General features: G+C 34.2%; 2 protein-coding genes across 3 annotated transcripts; one reads left to right on the plus strand and one right to left on the minus strand.

The window, feature by feature from the left end:
• Positions 1-6,993: 6,993 nt before the first annotated feature.
• On the minus strand, positions 6,994-8,019 carry LOC125488472. Its single transcript, XM_038117227.2, has one exon. It carries the CDS (start codon positions 8,017-8,019, stop codon positions 6,994-6,996), a length of 1,026 nt encoding a protein of 341 aa, XP_037973155.2.
• A 4,287-nt stretch (positions 8,020-12,306) lies between these two features.
• LOC105387425 lies at positions 12,307-14,902 on the plus strand. 2 transcript variants are annotated; one of them, XM_048623389.1, is made up of 3 exons: positions 12,307-13,297; positions 13,562-13,735; positions 14,207-14,902. In XM_048623389.1, coding segments are annotated over exons 1-3 (573 nt in total). In that variant the 5' UTR covers positions 12,307-13,295; the 3' UTR covers positions 14,604-14,902. The 2 variants fall into 2 exon arrangements, with proteins under 2 accessions (XP_048479346.1, XP_037969437.1); XM_038113509.2 differs by lacking the exon at positions 12,307-13,297 and having other exon boundaries at positions 13,434-13,735.
• The last annotated feature ends 1,094 nt before the right edge of the window (positions 14,903-15,996 follow it).

The raw sequence follows: 15,996 nt of genomic DNA on the forward strand, positions 1-15,996 counted from the left end.
ATCTAGTAAAAATTATAAGAAAATCAAATACTTATCGTACGTGTCGATACTTATTGTCAATTGTTATATTACCTACATAATATTATATTTCATTTCAGGATATTTTATTTTACAGGTTTAGAGTACCTACCTACATGCAAAATTTCATTTTTTCGAAAAAAAAAAAAGACTTTGGTTTGAATATCAAAAATAAAACTATTTTGATTTCTAAAAGATAAACATATTGATACCGATAAATAATAGAACTCATAAAATTAATACATATTTTAAAATGTTAATCATAGAAAATCTTACCTTATTTCTTATAATTTGTCCGAAAATATTTTTCAATCTAAAATGTCTAAATTCCGTCAAAGTACTATTCATATTTCAAAATTAAATTGCTAACCCTATCAAATAACATCTAATTAAATTATATACTTAAATAGGTAATTATAGATACATTTTTGTTTAAAAAATAAAATAATCCAAATTACAAATTCAATGCATTGTAAAATTTACTATTGTGAGTATGTAAGTGATTAATATCACTTAAATTCAAAATATTCTTTGGTACTATAAAAACATTCCTTGACTAGCCATTTTTTTTAACCCATATTTAAATTAATTATTTGCATTTAAAAATTAAGCTGCTAAAAATTAAACTATAAAAATAAATTAACTAAATAATCCACCACAAGCCAGATATTGCTGAAAATTAATAAATAGTATGAAAGTAAATATATATATCAATAAATTCAGACCTATTTTTTTTTTTAAATTGTGATGATAGTAAACCAATAAAATAATCATTACCTACAGCTTATAAAAAAAAAAAACCAAAAATAAAATAAAATATTATATAATTATTATTAAAGATTTAAATTAATAAAAATAGAATATATGGTATTTTTCTTGTATCAAAATCGCATTCATAAAGAGATTTATATTATGTCACAGTTTCGTAACGCTAAAACCGATAATATTTTTCCCATTTATCCCATCATCTTATACTTATATCCCATAGAAAAGATAGCACTAGATGTATCATAACTATTCTTATAAAAACGTATCAAAGTTCAATTACAGATTTGGAGCGATGCATAGCTTTATTCTTTGAATCCATATAACAAAAACATACTTCTCACAAAAATGGTCACACGCTCAACAGATATCGTATTTCGATCCGCCGCACATGCAGTGAAGAATTTGATGATCCTGCATATTGGGAAATCATGTCATGTCACGATGCAACATTTAAGCTAAAGTTTAACAGGTCTAAATTTAAGTTATTATTTTTGAATTTCATTTTGTTAAGGAGATCATGCATTGGTAGTATAAAATAGAATCAGAAAACAGTAAACAGAAATATGCAGTAGTCAAAAAATTTATGCGTGAGATAATTAAATAAAATATACAAATAAAAACTGATGATAATAATACTGTTACAGTCAGAGAGTTAAGTACAGTTAGAGTCAGAGAAACCTGACCACCTGTAAATTTTTTCATTAAATTAAAATAATTTAAGGATTCGGCATTTCTAAAAATAATATTAAAATATATCTCAATAGTATAATGAAGTTCCAGTATCAACATAAATTTAAGTAAGTACCAACATATTATTCGAAATGTACTTACACTTCAGATAAATATATATTATAATGAAACGTACCAGAATTAGATTAGGAAATATGATTTCGAAAAATAGTTACTGATTTTAAACATAGGTACCCATAAATAAAAATTATAAAGTTTGGAATGTAAAGAATAAAAATTATAGAAAATAAATATTTGATACGGTTACGTTAATATAATGGTTTAAAAAGAAAACAAAATCGTAATAAAAGAAAGAAGAGTAAAATATAGAGTGTAAAGTTTATTTTGCGAGCAAAGACACGGCTGGATGTAGTATTAAAGATCTTTTTGTCGTTCCAAGAAATGATGATTAGGTACGAATCGTCTTGTCGTCGTCGTATGTAGATAAGCGAAGGGTATAGATGTCGATGTACAAGTATAAAGATTGTTTAGTACTCTTTTGAGACTAGGGATTGAAAAGTATTGTTAATTGAAGGAAGATGTATGAATTATGGTGAAAATGATTATGAGTAAGCAATGATAAAGAATATTAGGTAATGTATGAAGGTTCAGTAGCTCATAGTGCACGTGAGAAATGTATGGTTGAGGATACTTTGGTCTCTAAGACGTTGATAAACAATTGGACTGATCACCCAAGCGTTAACAATATTTTATTGGCCGAAGGATTCTAAAGGACATGAGTAATATAAAGAAGGTAATACGAGTAAGGGACATACAGAGCGCAATTACCAAGATAATTAGCGATTACGTATGGTCAGAGGACTTATAAAAATAAAAAGTAAATAGCAAAGTCATCGAAGGTACATATGGTAGGGTACAACAAGGTGTCACGTCCTTATTTCTGATCATAGTGCGGTCGAGAACCCTCCGTGAAGAATTTTGGAATTGCCTAAGAGTAGAGCTAGTTTAAATGTGCCCTTGTAATATTTATGGAATATGTGTTTTTTATATTATAATTATTATAGAGTCGACTCTCGTTGTTTTGCGTACCCTACAGATAAATATATAAATAAATAATGAAGACCAGGCCTGGCCCACCAAAGAGTGGAAATAATTATATGTACCTTTTCGTAAATGTGTATGTGTGAAATGAAATAAAGTATAAATAAATAATAAAAGATGACTTTAAAAATAAAAGAAACTGAATGAAGAAAAGTATACGCAAATAAATGAAATAAAGTATAAATAAATAAAGATGATTTTGAAAATAAAAGAATATGAATGATGAAATACATACGCAAAATAAATGAAATATTTTGAAAATAAAAGATTAAATGAATGATGATAAATATACGCAAATAAATGAAATGAAGTATAGATAAATAAAGATGATTTTGAAAGTAAAAGAAATAATGAAATAAAGTATAGTAAATTACGAAATAAATATATATTTTTTTTTAATATAGAAAGAGAAAGAAATAAGGTTATAATGAATTGAATTAATAACTTACGTCAGTAAATTTAAAAAAAAAAAATTAGAAAGTTTTAATCATAATGTAGTAAATAAATCATATAAATGAATAATTTTCTTTAACAATTTTAAAGTACAATCAAGGACAAATCCTTCTATAATCATTAGATAATTTTGAATTTTAGTTGGACACAACTTGTGTTAAATGAGTTTCTTGTAGGGCAAGTACCTATGTACTGAGTTGAATTATATTGAAACTAAATAACTATCATGAATATCGAAACATTTAATATTGTTTTTTTAAATAAATTACTATGATTTAGTTAGAGTAATACATTTTAAGGGTACCTATACATATACAGCTATACAGATGTAATAAAAATAAAAGATTTTTAAATAGAGATTTATTAAAGATTAATAAATACATTTATGTTTGGGTAATCAATTATCAACAAGCGAGTCGTCAACAATGCGTCAACATTACTTTATGTTATGATAAAATATATGTTAAGTTTTGAGGAAACTTATAATTGTACTTATTGTTTCATTTTATATTGTATTAATGTGTGTACTATCATAATAATAAATCTTTTCAGAATCAGAATTTGCAATAGGAAATTAATACGTAATATATTATGTTAATACTTGGTATTCATTAAGATATCCGTAACTAAAATTGTATTAAAAAATAAATAAAACTAAAATATTAATAGTCCGGAAATTATATTATTCTTTGTTGGATATAAAGTGCACACTTAAATTCTTAATGTTAACTTTACGTGTTTAACCATGTAATCAATGAAAAAAAAAAAAGCTTTGATGTCAACGATGTGGTTTAATTTTTGTGTTCAGTACAAAAACACTTGCAATAACTTATTTCTATAAAATCAATTAAAATTTTAATGTTTATACATTTATATAGAGTTTGTACGTAACTAATAACATACCCGAGTTTTCATATTTTTTTAAATTAGGATTTTCCTGTATATAAAAAGATTCAAAATGTATTTTTTTTGTTTAAAAGCAACCAATTTTAAGTAATTTTGTGAACTTAAGTAGTAACATATTAGTAACCTTGAAGAAGAACGAAATTTAAATGTCTGATTATTCTGTATCTGTAATTACTTGTAAAAATCTATTTTAACAATTACCGACTCATATTAAAAATTGAAAAAATGTAATTATGTAACATTTTTTATTCGAAAAGGGGGAAGGTGTAGTGTGGCAACACCTTCCCTCCATACATAGGTACCTAATACGTACTTCATATTAATAATAAAGACCATTCGCACATCAACCGTGTTCTTGATTGCTCGCCTCATTACATTAAGGTCAAGTTGAGAAGCAGCAGTTTTATGAAAGCAAAGATATTTGGTTTTGTCAGTGTTGAGGATAAGCAAATTTTTAGAGAGCCATTTAGATATTTCGGATAATCCTGTTGAAGTTCGTGTTAAAGCAGACTTCCAAGAAACACCGTTAAATATGATTGCAGTATCGTCTGCATAGCAAATGATGTCGGCCTCAACATTTGAAGGAAGAGCTGTCGAAATATCATTGAGATAGACTAGAAAGAGTGTAGGACCCAGTATACTGCCCTGTGGTACTCCGTATTTAATTTCCATGGGATTGCTGACAACTTCACCAATTTTCGTGACTTGTTCTCTGTCAGATAAATAGCTCGAAAACCAGTCTAAGGCCACGCCTCTGATACCAACATTTTGAAGTTTTTGTAGAAGAATTTTACTAGAAACGGTATCAAAAGCTTTGGCCAAGTCAAGGAAGGCTCCTACGCAGCAGTTTCCTTTATCTAGATGTTGGGAGACAGAATTGATTAGGAGAGATACCGCATCTTCGGTTAATTTTCCATGACGGAAACCAAACTGAGTGTGAGAGAGAATATTGTGAGATTCCAAATATTTTACAAGTCTAAAGTTAACGATTTTTTCGAGTAGTTTTGATAGAACAGAGAGCAAAGAAATAGGCCTATAGTTAGAAGGGTTTTCTTTATTACCAGCTTTATGTGTTGGTGTAACAGCTGCCATTTTCCAGATCTTTGGGAATATTCCAGTTGAAAGGCTGAGATTGCAGATGTGTGCAAAGGGTTTCAATATGTAAGGGGCTAAATGTTTTATTAATGTGTTTTTGTGACCGTCAAGACCAGGTGCACTGTCATTTTTAAGTTGTCTGATGTAGTCTAAGATTTCAGTTTCATCAGTAGGGAGCATGAAGAAGGAATGTGATGGTGTAATGTGTGATTTGGCTAAATTAGCTAGGTTAATTTCGGTTTCATTTTGTTTTTCTAGGATATCGTTTGCTAACTTAGCCCCTATAGTAGTGAAGTACTCATTACATTTATTAGCCGACTCTTTAGGGGTTGGGCAAGAGTTAAGTAGTTCGGTTGAAGAGGTGGCTTTGGATTTCGAGAAGTCACAAACTTCACGAATAGCATTCCAGAGTTTCTTTGTATCGTTCTTACCTTCTGATAATATTTTGTTTTCGTATTCTGTTTTAACTTTGTGTAAAATGTTATTGCAAAAATTCCGGTATCTATTATAAACGAGGCGCGTTTCAGTATCTTTCGGATACCGTCGACATTTAAGATGTAGTTTATCCCTATTCTTCATGCATCTTATTAAGCCAGGTGTGATCCAGGGTTTCATGGTGTGTTGTGATTTAGCCATTGTTATTTTTTGTGTGTGTTTAGTGATGGAATCGTTAAGTGTTGTTGTAAATATGTTGAGAGCCGCAGTTACATCTGTTTGTGATATCACTTCAGACCAATCAGTATTTTTAAGATCGGCTGCAACTTCAGAATAATTTACTTTACTTATTTGCCTTTGTTGTGGTTTGGTACGGGACAGGGTCTTAAGAGCTACTAAACAAAGATCATGATCTGTTACAGATGTTTTACAGACAATTCCTACAGTTTCGTATTTTGTATTTAAACAAATATGATCAAGACATGACTTTTGTCTAGTAGGTAGTGTTATAGCCGGAACAAGGCCGTGCTCAGCAAGTGTACACAGGTATTCGTCTTTACGGTTATCATCTGATTCTGCTAAAATATTTATGTTAATATCTCCCGCTATAACAATATTCGGTGTACTTTTGCATATATTTAGGATTCGTTCTAGATATTGAAGAAAATTATTAACATTAGTATTAGAAGGAGAACGATACATTGCAATGACATCAATAAAATTTGAAATCTTAATTAACAGAACGTTAGCGTCTATAAATTCTGGTTCGGTGACTGTGGCACTAAGGGTGTTTTTAACATACACGATTACTCCACCGTTTTGGTTTGTGTATTTAGTGGTGTGGTAGTGTTGGTAACCATGAAGAGATCTTATAACCGGATTTAAACCTAAACGGCATTCAGTAAGTATGATTATATCACAAGTGACATCCATTCGTTCTAATAGTATAATGAAATTATCAAAATTACAACTATGACTTCTAATATTGAAAGTAATAATTTTTAGATCGTAGCTTTTATCTATAGATTTTGAAAATAGTTCAGGGGAGTCTATTGCGTGACAGGGGATTGCTATAGTGTTATCAATATCTTCAGTGATATTATCTAAGATGGCCATTTGGTATAATTTTTTTCGCTGGGGTGAGTTTCTTTATAGGTGCTGTCACGCATTTTGATATAATTATTTTGGTTTGTTAAAGAAAAATTAATATTCTGACAGATTTTTGGTGTAGGGTAGTTACCAGATAAAATTGTAATAATGTTTAATATAATAGTTATAATATAATATGTAATAGTAGTGTTTCTTAAGAGGGTAGAGAGACGATATAAGTACTTATAAGATAAATATTTTAATAGCATAGAGTTAAAGATATTATTATTATGTATACATAATGTAGGATTGCACACAGAAAATATAGTTAGCAGTTTTACAAAGTAACAAAACTTAAAGTGCTTTGAGTCACAACTAGGTAAACACATGTTTAGCTTATGACTATGAGATCTAGTATTATCACTTATGTTAAACGACCTAAGTGGTCTTAGGATCACGAGGACGAGTAGAACCAAGAACTTGGTCAAGGTCATAAGTGTTTCGTATGAGTTTTGGGAACTTCTGGTCCTCTCTTCGGATATAAATGGACCCATTTTTGACCCAGCAGAATTTGAAACCGGACTGCTTTGATCTGTTTCGTGCTTCACGAAAAAGCTGCCTGTTTACTTTAGTGAGCCGCTCGTTGAAGTAAATTTTCCTGGCAGTACCTCCGAGGCCGATGTCGCCGGTGCTCAGGTTGCGGCGAACCTTTGAAGCGTGCAGGATCTCGTTGCGCTTGTTGTTGCGGAGCAGGCGCGCCACCACGGGGCGCGGCTCGGCGGCGGCGGCGGCGGCGTCGGGTTTGGACTTAGGACCGACGCGGGTCACGTGGTCTATATCGCTCACGGTAAGCTCAACTCCGATTTTTTGGGCTGATACAAGGACAGTGTGTGTCAGGTTTTCGTTGTCGAACTCTGTAATACCGCATATCTCTATCTCGTTGCGTAGAGAGAATTGCTCTTGGGTATTGAGTTGCTCTTGTAGTAAGTCAATCGTGTCATGAAGGGTGGAGATTTCTGCGTTCTGGCTCTTAAGATTGTTAAGATTTTCATTCATTTCTTGAGCGTTGCTTTCTAGCTTCTGGATTCGGCTTTCCCACGTGTTGACTAAAGTTGTGAGTGCTGATAATTGATCAGATACAGTTTTTTTGAAATTGGCGAAGTTATCAGTTTGAGCATTGAATTTTTCCTCCATAAATTCTTTCAGACTGGCTAAATCGGCATTGGTAATTGTACTCAAATTCGAAGACGCCAGTTGTTTTGGTTTTACAGGAATGACAGGACTGTTTGTCTTGTTTGAATCTTTGCACCCACAGCATTTCCATTTCTGTTTATTTATCGGACGGATTTTTTTAAAGTCTGCTTCCGTCAATCCATTACAGTAATAGTGGTAGGTTCCGTGGCAATTTGTGCATTTCAAAGATTCATCAGTCTTTACTGGTTTCATACAAGTGATACATTCCATGTTTAGCGATTACAGTAATGAAGTGCTCTCAAAATTACAAGTAGTGTCATCTATCGGCGAGACTTTGAACTATCGAAAGGTCGAATGTGCGCGTGAGAGTTGTCTCGATGGTCCGCTGCGAAAGTGGCGCTTATTCGGCGGCGAAAGTTGGCGTCCAATTTGAATTTTGTAACGTATTTTTAGTTATTTTCTTATTAGGTATTGTAGATAGTAATTATTGTTTTTATTTGAATTAGTTATTGTTGAAATCACACTAGAACTCGCAACTGGACAGTATTTCACCGTAATCTCTTAATAATAACAAAGTAAAGTTGTTGTTAGGCGGGAAAACTGTTTTCATTGTTTATTGTTCAAAGTACTTACAGAATTACTGTGATAACACTTTCACTGATTGCTTTGAATCTAATTACACTAGTTCACTTTACTTTGACACTATAGACTGGCTAATTTTAATATAATTGAATTTATAACACGGAGCGTTGTGAAACTACTTGTTTACGTAAAGACGCCACCTGGCGGAAAAAACACTATTATGGGAAAAGTATTTTGATTGCAAGGTATTTTTAGTTGTTGTTAAACCAAAATGTACTACTACAAAACCAGAACAAAGGGCTGGAGCTAAGAGTAGCTGTTCTAGAACAACGGTCACAGGATACTGATCAAAAGCTCCTGTCCAACTCATTGGAAATATCTGGAGTGCCAGCCATTCCCGAGCAAACACCTGCGAGTATTGCGGATAAAGTTGCCTCTAAATTAAATATAAAATCGAAGGACATCCAATCAGCCCGCAGACTACCAGGTCGACAGGATAAAACCGGCGGTATTCTCGTTGAACTGCGTAACCAAATCGACCGTGACCAGTGGATCTTGGCTGCCAAGCAGCATGAGATCAAGGTGGGCGACCTGGGCATGCAGACCCCAATCGAAGCTGCTGATAGTCGCATATTTATTCGTGAAGCCTTGACTATTAACATGAAAACCCTACTTTTCAATGCTAAACAACGGATGCGTGACTCATTCAAATACATCTGGTGCAAGGATGGCCGTATATTAGTTCGCAAAACAGATAATAGCAAAGTCCAAGCTATCCGTTGTTTAGCTGATATCGATAGTTTGTTGAAATAATACTAATATTTTAGTCATATCCACCGATTCTAATAAATACTTACCTTGTTAATAAAATGGCTGCAACTGATTCTATGAGTAATATGAATAATATAGTTGAAATATTTAATTGTTTAGATATAAATAGCTACCTGAAAAAAATACCTGCCTGTAACCTACAATTACTTTGCATGCATGTAAACATTCGTTCGATGTTAAAAAACTTCCCGAAATTGCTGCACATCATAGACAGTACTAGGCATCCCTTTGATATCGTGGTGGTTACTGAGGCTAATATTTCTGATACAACTGCATACTTGTTTAATATACCCGGTTATGTAATGCACTCGCAGTTACGTAATGGGCAAAAGGGTGGAGGGGTCTTAGTTTATATAAAAAACTGTATAAAATTCACACGAATAACGAACCAAACTTTTTCTTATGAACATATCTCTGGTATCGTCAACATTCAGAAACAATGCATTGCAATTTGTTCAATCTATAGACCGCCATCAACTAACACGGCATTATTTGTCACCGAACTAAAAAAACAGTTAATTGATATCACTAATTCTCACACCGGCTCACTATTTATAATTGGGGACATAAATATTGACCTCAAAACCGCGGCAGTACAAAGGGATTCCTATCTCAATATGCTCTCCGAGTACGGACTGATGTGTGGCATCACGGACTATACACGTATAGAAATGAGAAAACAGACTGTGACTAAATCCTGCATAGACCACATATTTGCCCGATTCCACACATCCGACCCGTACACGGCAGCTGTCGACACAGTACTAGCCGATCATCGCCTCGTGGTGCTGGCGTGCGTCGACTCATCGCAGCCAAACATACAGCGTGTTGCAAATACTAAGAACATTCAAGTGCATGATTTTAACACATTGTGTAAGGAACTTGATGCGATTGATTTCTCATGTACGGATAGTATGACCAATCCACATGATATTTATCAATATATTAAAAGTAAATTTGAATATGTGTATAGTAAATCGTTAAAAACTCAAAATAAAAAGTCAAATTACAGATACCGACAGCCGTGGATAAATAAAAATGTAGTGAAACTGTGCGAGAAACGTGAGATGCTTTTCCAACAATGCCGTGCTTAGACTGCAGTACAATACCGTACGGAATAAAGCAAACAAGGTGATACAGTTTGCCAGAAATAATTATTACAAAAATAAAATCAAAGAGAATTACGGTAACCCCCGAACCCTCTGGCAAATTGTTAACCAGATCTGTGGACGAGTGCGGCAGTCGATTGATGATTCAATATTGAATGCATTCGCCTTACAGGATCTTAACCCCAAAGGAATAGCTGATTTATTTGCTTCTGAATTTGAGAAATCTGTCACTGATATATTGCCTAACTGTAAATTAGAATTGTGTAATCTAGATATTCAACCGGTGGATGTTAGTATGCGCTTTCAAAAAACAACAGCTAGCGAGGTAATTAAGATAATAAAGAGCTTAAATAATCTTAAAGCCCCAGGCATTGATGGGATCAAAACAATTGACATCAAAAGGATAGCGAATAATATCACAAAAGCTATTGTAAATTTGATTAATACATCAGTCGCTGCAGGTGAGTATCCTGATGGGCTGAAAATAGGCTGCATAAGACCTGTCTTTAAGAAAGGCAAAAAAGACAACCCTGCCAGTAGTGTAATATTGGGCATTCTAGATCACTCTCAGTCGCTTCGCTCCTTCGCTCGCTTCGCTCGCCGTGATCCAGAATGCCCAATCGGTTTTACGTTCGATATCTAATAATTGTCTCTTCCGTTGACTTACTAAATGGTCTTATTCATATACAGGGTGCTTTTAACTTTACATTACTTTGAATATGTATTTAACTTTACTATGAAACAGCTCTTTTATTTTTCCTGATTTCAGAGTTGGTTCCCATAATTCAAGTTATACAAGTATGACCTATGTACATTCACCTGCCAACGGGGTGACCACTAATAAACAAGCATTCTGTATTTAACATAACTAAATACACTGGGTTACATTACTGCCTTATTTCCAACAGCAAATATATGGTTATAGGGCACCATGATGATGCTAGTATTAAAAATATACCAAAATTACTCACCAATATAAATTTTTATTCAGGCCGCAACACACATCACATAACACACATTTTTTTTTTTTTATTTTTTTTAGGTAGGGGGAAAATCCATCATGGACACCTGGGAAGTGAAGACCCAGGTAGTGCCGGACTCTTACCGGCTAAAAACCCCCTACCGATATTTGGGAGGTGCTTAGACTATCAAACTAAGCCAGACCTCAGGAGTTTCGGGAGGTGCTTAGACTATCAAACTAAACCAGACCTCAGGATTTTCGGGAGGTGTTTAGACTGTCAAACTAAACCAGACCTCAGGATTTTCGGGAGGTGCTTAGACTATCAAACTAAGCCAGACCTCAGGATTTTCGGGAGGTGCTTAGACTATCAAACTAAGCCAGACCTCAGGATTTTCGGGAGGTGCTTAGACTATCAAACTAAGCCAGACCTCAGGAGTTTCGGGAGGTGCTTAGACTATCAAACTAAGCCAGACCTCGGGATTTTCGGGAGGTGTTTAGACTGTCAAACTAAACCAGACCTCAGGATTTTCGGGAGGTGCTTAGACTATCAAACTAAGCCAGACCTCAGGAGTTTCGGGAGGTGCTTAGACTATCAAACTAAGCCAGACCTCAGGAGTTTCGGGAGGTGCTTAGACTATCAAACTAAGCCAGACCTCGGGATTTTCGGGAGGTGCTTAGACTATCAAACTAAGCCAGACCTCAGGAGTCACCACATGACGTGTCGCGGATCGCGGTCATATGTTAATTAACAACTTCACTGTGGTATTCGTGGGTGGTTGTAGTGAACTCGCTCCACTAAAAGATAAACTTTGTTATAATATATTTATAATCTACTAATACGATGAACCTGTAATGCAAACAATGCAATAAACCTGTATTTTTTAAATATAAATTAAAGATTTCTACATTAATTCTTAATTTGAACAGTATAGAAGCTATTTATTTTTATTTGAATTTATATATTAAAGTAATCATAGCAAAACTTTAGGAACAGGGAGAAAAGTATGTACCTTCACGAGAAAGGTACCCATTTCACTACCTAGACTAAATAAAAAATACATCTAGTAGTTTTGTATCAATGTAAAAAGAATTTTAACACAGAGATAAACTGGATTATGATAATAATAGCTTCACATAGTAGCGCACTGACTGGAACATTGCCCTGCATTGCAATATAATGTAGTGCTTGCATTTTGTTGATGTGCTATTCTGGTCAGAATTACAATCTTGTTTCGGAAATACAACGAAGTTTTTTATGCAGCAATTTGAATCGTACAATTTCAGAAGAGATAAATCATACTAGTAGTAGATACCTCGTTTTATCTCAAATAAACTATTATGCATGTTATAAGCTGTGGACAGTAATCTCCGAAGGGGTACTCAGAGGTGACTCGCAAGCGACCCACCCGTTTTTTCGGTGTACATTTGTATACTCAAATGATAGGTCGCGAGCAGTATCGCAGTTTTAGAATGTGTACAATGTACTTAGAGTACACATCTCTAGGATCTACATGTGCACTGCATTGTGCAGGTGTCCTCACGATGTTTTCCTTCACCGTAGTACCACTTTTTATCAGTGAACTTAAATTCATTAATTGAAAAGATTGAATTTGGTTCGGGCGTGTGCCCGGATTCGAACCACAACCTCTAGAATGAGAGGCATAGAGCTAATCCGTTATGCTACCATAGGTCAAATACACTGTACTGGCACATAATCAGAAATAGGTAAGTACATCATTTTTATTACAAACATGATTATTTTATAAAATTAATTATATCCAATCACAAGCAAATCCAAATGAACTACTAGTGTTGACTAAATATCGTATTACAATTTAAAAGAAACTTAATCAGAGTCATCATTTCATTTCCCATAATTTTGGTAAAATGCTAACTTGCAGTATACATGATCAACTTTTCTTTGTGTGAGTGAAAATAATCATATCGATCGATTGATTTAAATTTGACGGAAATCAAAAGAAAAATTATATTTCATCAGCGAAGTGCACAGTGATCGGTGCTCGACGTCTTCCCTCTCCATTACCTACCAGTTACGAGAAAAAATGTACGTAAGTTATATTTTCATAATCTCTGATTTTTACCATTGACGCAAAAAGTGGGTGATATGTGTTTGAAACCGCTGTCTGTCTGTCACATCGGTCAACAAATTTTAGTACGTTTATTTTTATTCAACTCAAGAAGTTCAAAAGTTTTTGAGACTTTTAGCGTTGAATTTCGGGTTTTAACGTGGTTAGCCTATTATTATGATCTACCAATAAGTACTCAAGATTTGATTGAATGTAAACACGATGTCTCTTCTTTATTGCAGGTCTGACGGTGAGGGATTTTATTCTTCCGAGGAAGAACTGCCACGGCGTCGTCCCGTGAAGCCTGCAGCGCTGAGCGCCGCGCCGAGCACGTCTACTGCTCCCGCCCCAACTCCATCCGGCTCAAGGAAGCGGAAGACTAAAGCTTCCGAATCCGCTTCCGAAAGTAGAGCAGCGTAAGTACGAACAATAATTGTTCTACTAAATAATAAACAGTAAAAGTAGTACCTAATCATATTCTTATTTATTTGTTTGGTGCCACCCTAAATGGGATTGACACTGTCAAATTTAATTCTTACGACACATGAATTAAAAACAGTACAACGTCCAAAATAAATAATTCAGCGAGGCCACACTGTACTAGTAGGATTTACATACTAGCTGTTGTCCCCAAGCTATAAAAAGTTTTCCGTACATATCCCGATAAACTTATTAACGTTCTGTTATATTAAATTATGTATCACTTATGTTATGAGCGTTAACACGTTCGTGCAAATTTTGTCTGAACCCGATCAATTGTTTAGCGTGATGGAGTAACAGACACATTCCAAAGTACCTAAGTACCTAAGTAGGTACTTAGTATATTATTATTGTATACACTAATTGACGACTTGTAAGTAATGATATTACTTTTATATTCTTTACAGAATCAATAAGGGCAAACAAAAAATTGACCTGGCGACATACAATCGTCGCAAAGCAACTGTGGCGGCGCTGTTCGGTGGGTCGGATGACGAGGCGGAGGCTGCAGCGGCACTGAACAACCCGATTCAAGAGCTGGAGAGCAGCTTAACCCGAAAAGTTGGGGATGGGTCGTTGCGGCGAACCGCAAAATTAGACGGAAGCCTGTTCTGCGAACTTCGTGTTTACGAAGTTCGCGATATTAAAAACATATCCCCACGGGACCGGTGGACCAAAGCGTACACCAGTCTTAAGTATCAATTCGATTATGATAGTCCGGAATGGACTAACATAATTGATTTTATTCGGGTTGCGAAGACCCGATTTACACAGGAGCCAATATACTATCCGAATAAGAAGTAAATCTTAGTTGGATAGTATATGTTTCAGAAAATCGAATTAAAGTTAATCGTCTTTAAAAATAAAAACTACAAAATATGTTTAAATTATTAAATATTGTTCGTTGCTAATTTATTTAATTTAAATATTAATTAAATTTTACCTTACATATTTTACAGATACCTAATATTTTTTATCGATGATTAACTTTATTTAGGCTTTCTGAAACCGGCACCTAACTAGGTTATAGCGGTATACCAAATACCTTATTTTTAACTACTTTATCTTACTGAAAATATATAATAAAATATAATATAACTTAATAAGTAAAGTGTTAATTATTTACTTATTCAACAATGGTTAACCCCAGTAAAAATATTTTCTGCTCAGTGTGCGAACAATTAGTAAAAAGTAAAGCCTTTTCAGCTCACTTAAAAAGCATAGCTCATAAAAATAATACCCGAGTTGAAGCGGAGGAGTGTATAGAAAAAATTAATTCAGCATTTCGTTCACGAATTGCTTCGTATCGAGTGTACGATTCCCGCAGAACCAAACATCCCGCCCCCGTGCCCGCAGCCCGCCCCGGGCGTGCGCAAGCGCAGGTGTGTGCTCCTGAAAGCCACCCTGTATTGCCGGCACCGTTTTTGCGTGTCATCGCTGGTAAAGTTCAGCGACTATTGAATGCGGCTCTTGCTACGCATCAAAGTGTTAAAATTAACTTTGAACTATTTGCAAATTTTTATCTACCTAAAAATGATACTTCCGAGGTTAAGTCTTTTGCCACTGAAAATAGGTGCATCCACAGCAATTATGATTTCAAAACTATATTCAATGAGATGTGCGACGTAATTCTAAAAAAAGTTGACGAGTTCCAGGAACGCGATAGTGGGTGGTCATTGCTTGATACACTTTATTTAGAGGTAAATATTAATAAATATATTCCTCTTCGTGCGTCTGGCTTTATTGATCTACCAAAAAGCATAAAAAGTAAGAAAGCTTGCATCAATGTGAACAATAATGATAGTTTTTGTTTTCTTTGGTGCATAATGGCAGCTCTTTTTCCGGCGAAATGTAACGCAAACCGAACAAAATCATATCCACATTTTTGTACCGTTCTAAATACGCATGGAATGACATTTCCAGTCAGCTTTACCGACATAAAATTATTTGAAAAAAATAATAAAATTAGTGTCAACGTTTATGGGTTAAAAAAATGTAATGTTGTTGGCCCGCTATACAAGTCAAGTGCCCACCAAGCGGTTCACGTAAATCTTTTATTGCTTGAAAATAAGAATACGTTACATTATTGTTTAATAAAAGATTTGAATAAACTCTTACGTTCGCAATTAACCAAACACCATGGAAAAGTTTACTTTTGCGATGAGTGTTTGATATGTTTTGATTCCGAGGAACGATT

The sequence above is a fragment of the Plutella xylostella genome, chromosome 3 (assembly GCF_932276165.1).
Source record: "Plutella xylostella chromosome 3, ilPluXylo3.1, whole genome shotgun sequence".
Taxonomy (NCBI): Eukaryota; Metazoa; Arthropoda; class Insecta; order Lepidoptera; family Plutellidae; genus Plutella; species Plutella xylostella.

Excerpts from the sequence above, each read along its gene's own strand:
- LOC105387425 (XM_038113509.2), top strand. The coding sequence starts at position 13,542 with ATGTCTCTTCTTTATTGCAGGTCTGACGGTGAGGGATTTTATTCTTCC. Across the intron at positions 13,736-14,206 it reads GCTTCCGAAAGTAGAGCAGC|AATCAATAAGGGCAAACAAA; the intron begins GTAAGTACGAAC and ends TATTCTTTACAG.
- LOC125488472 (XM_038117227.2), bottom strand. The coding sequence starts at position 8,019 with ATGGAATGTATCACTTGTATGAAACCAGTAAAGACTGATGAATCTTTG.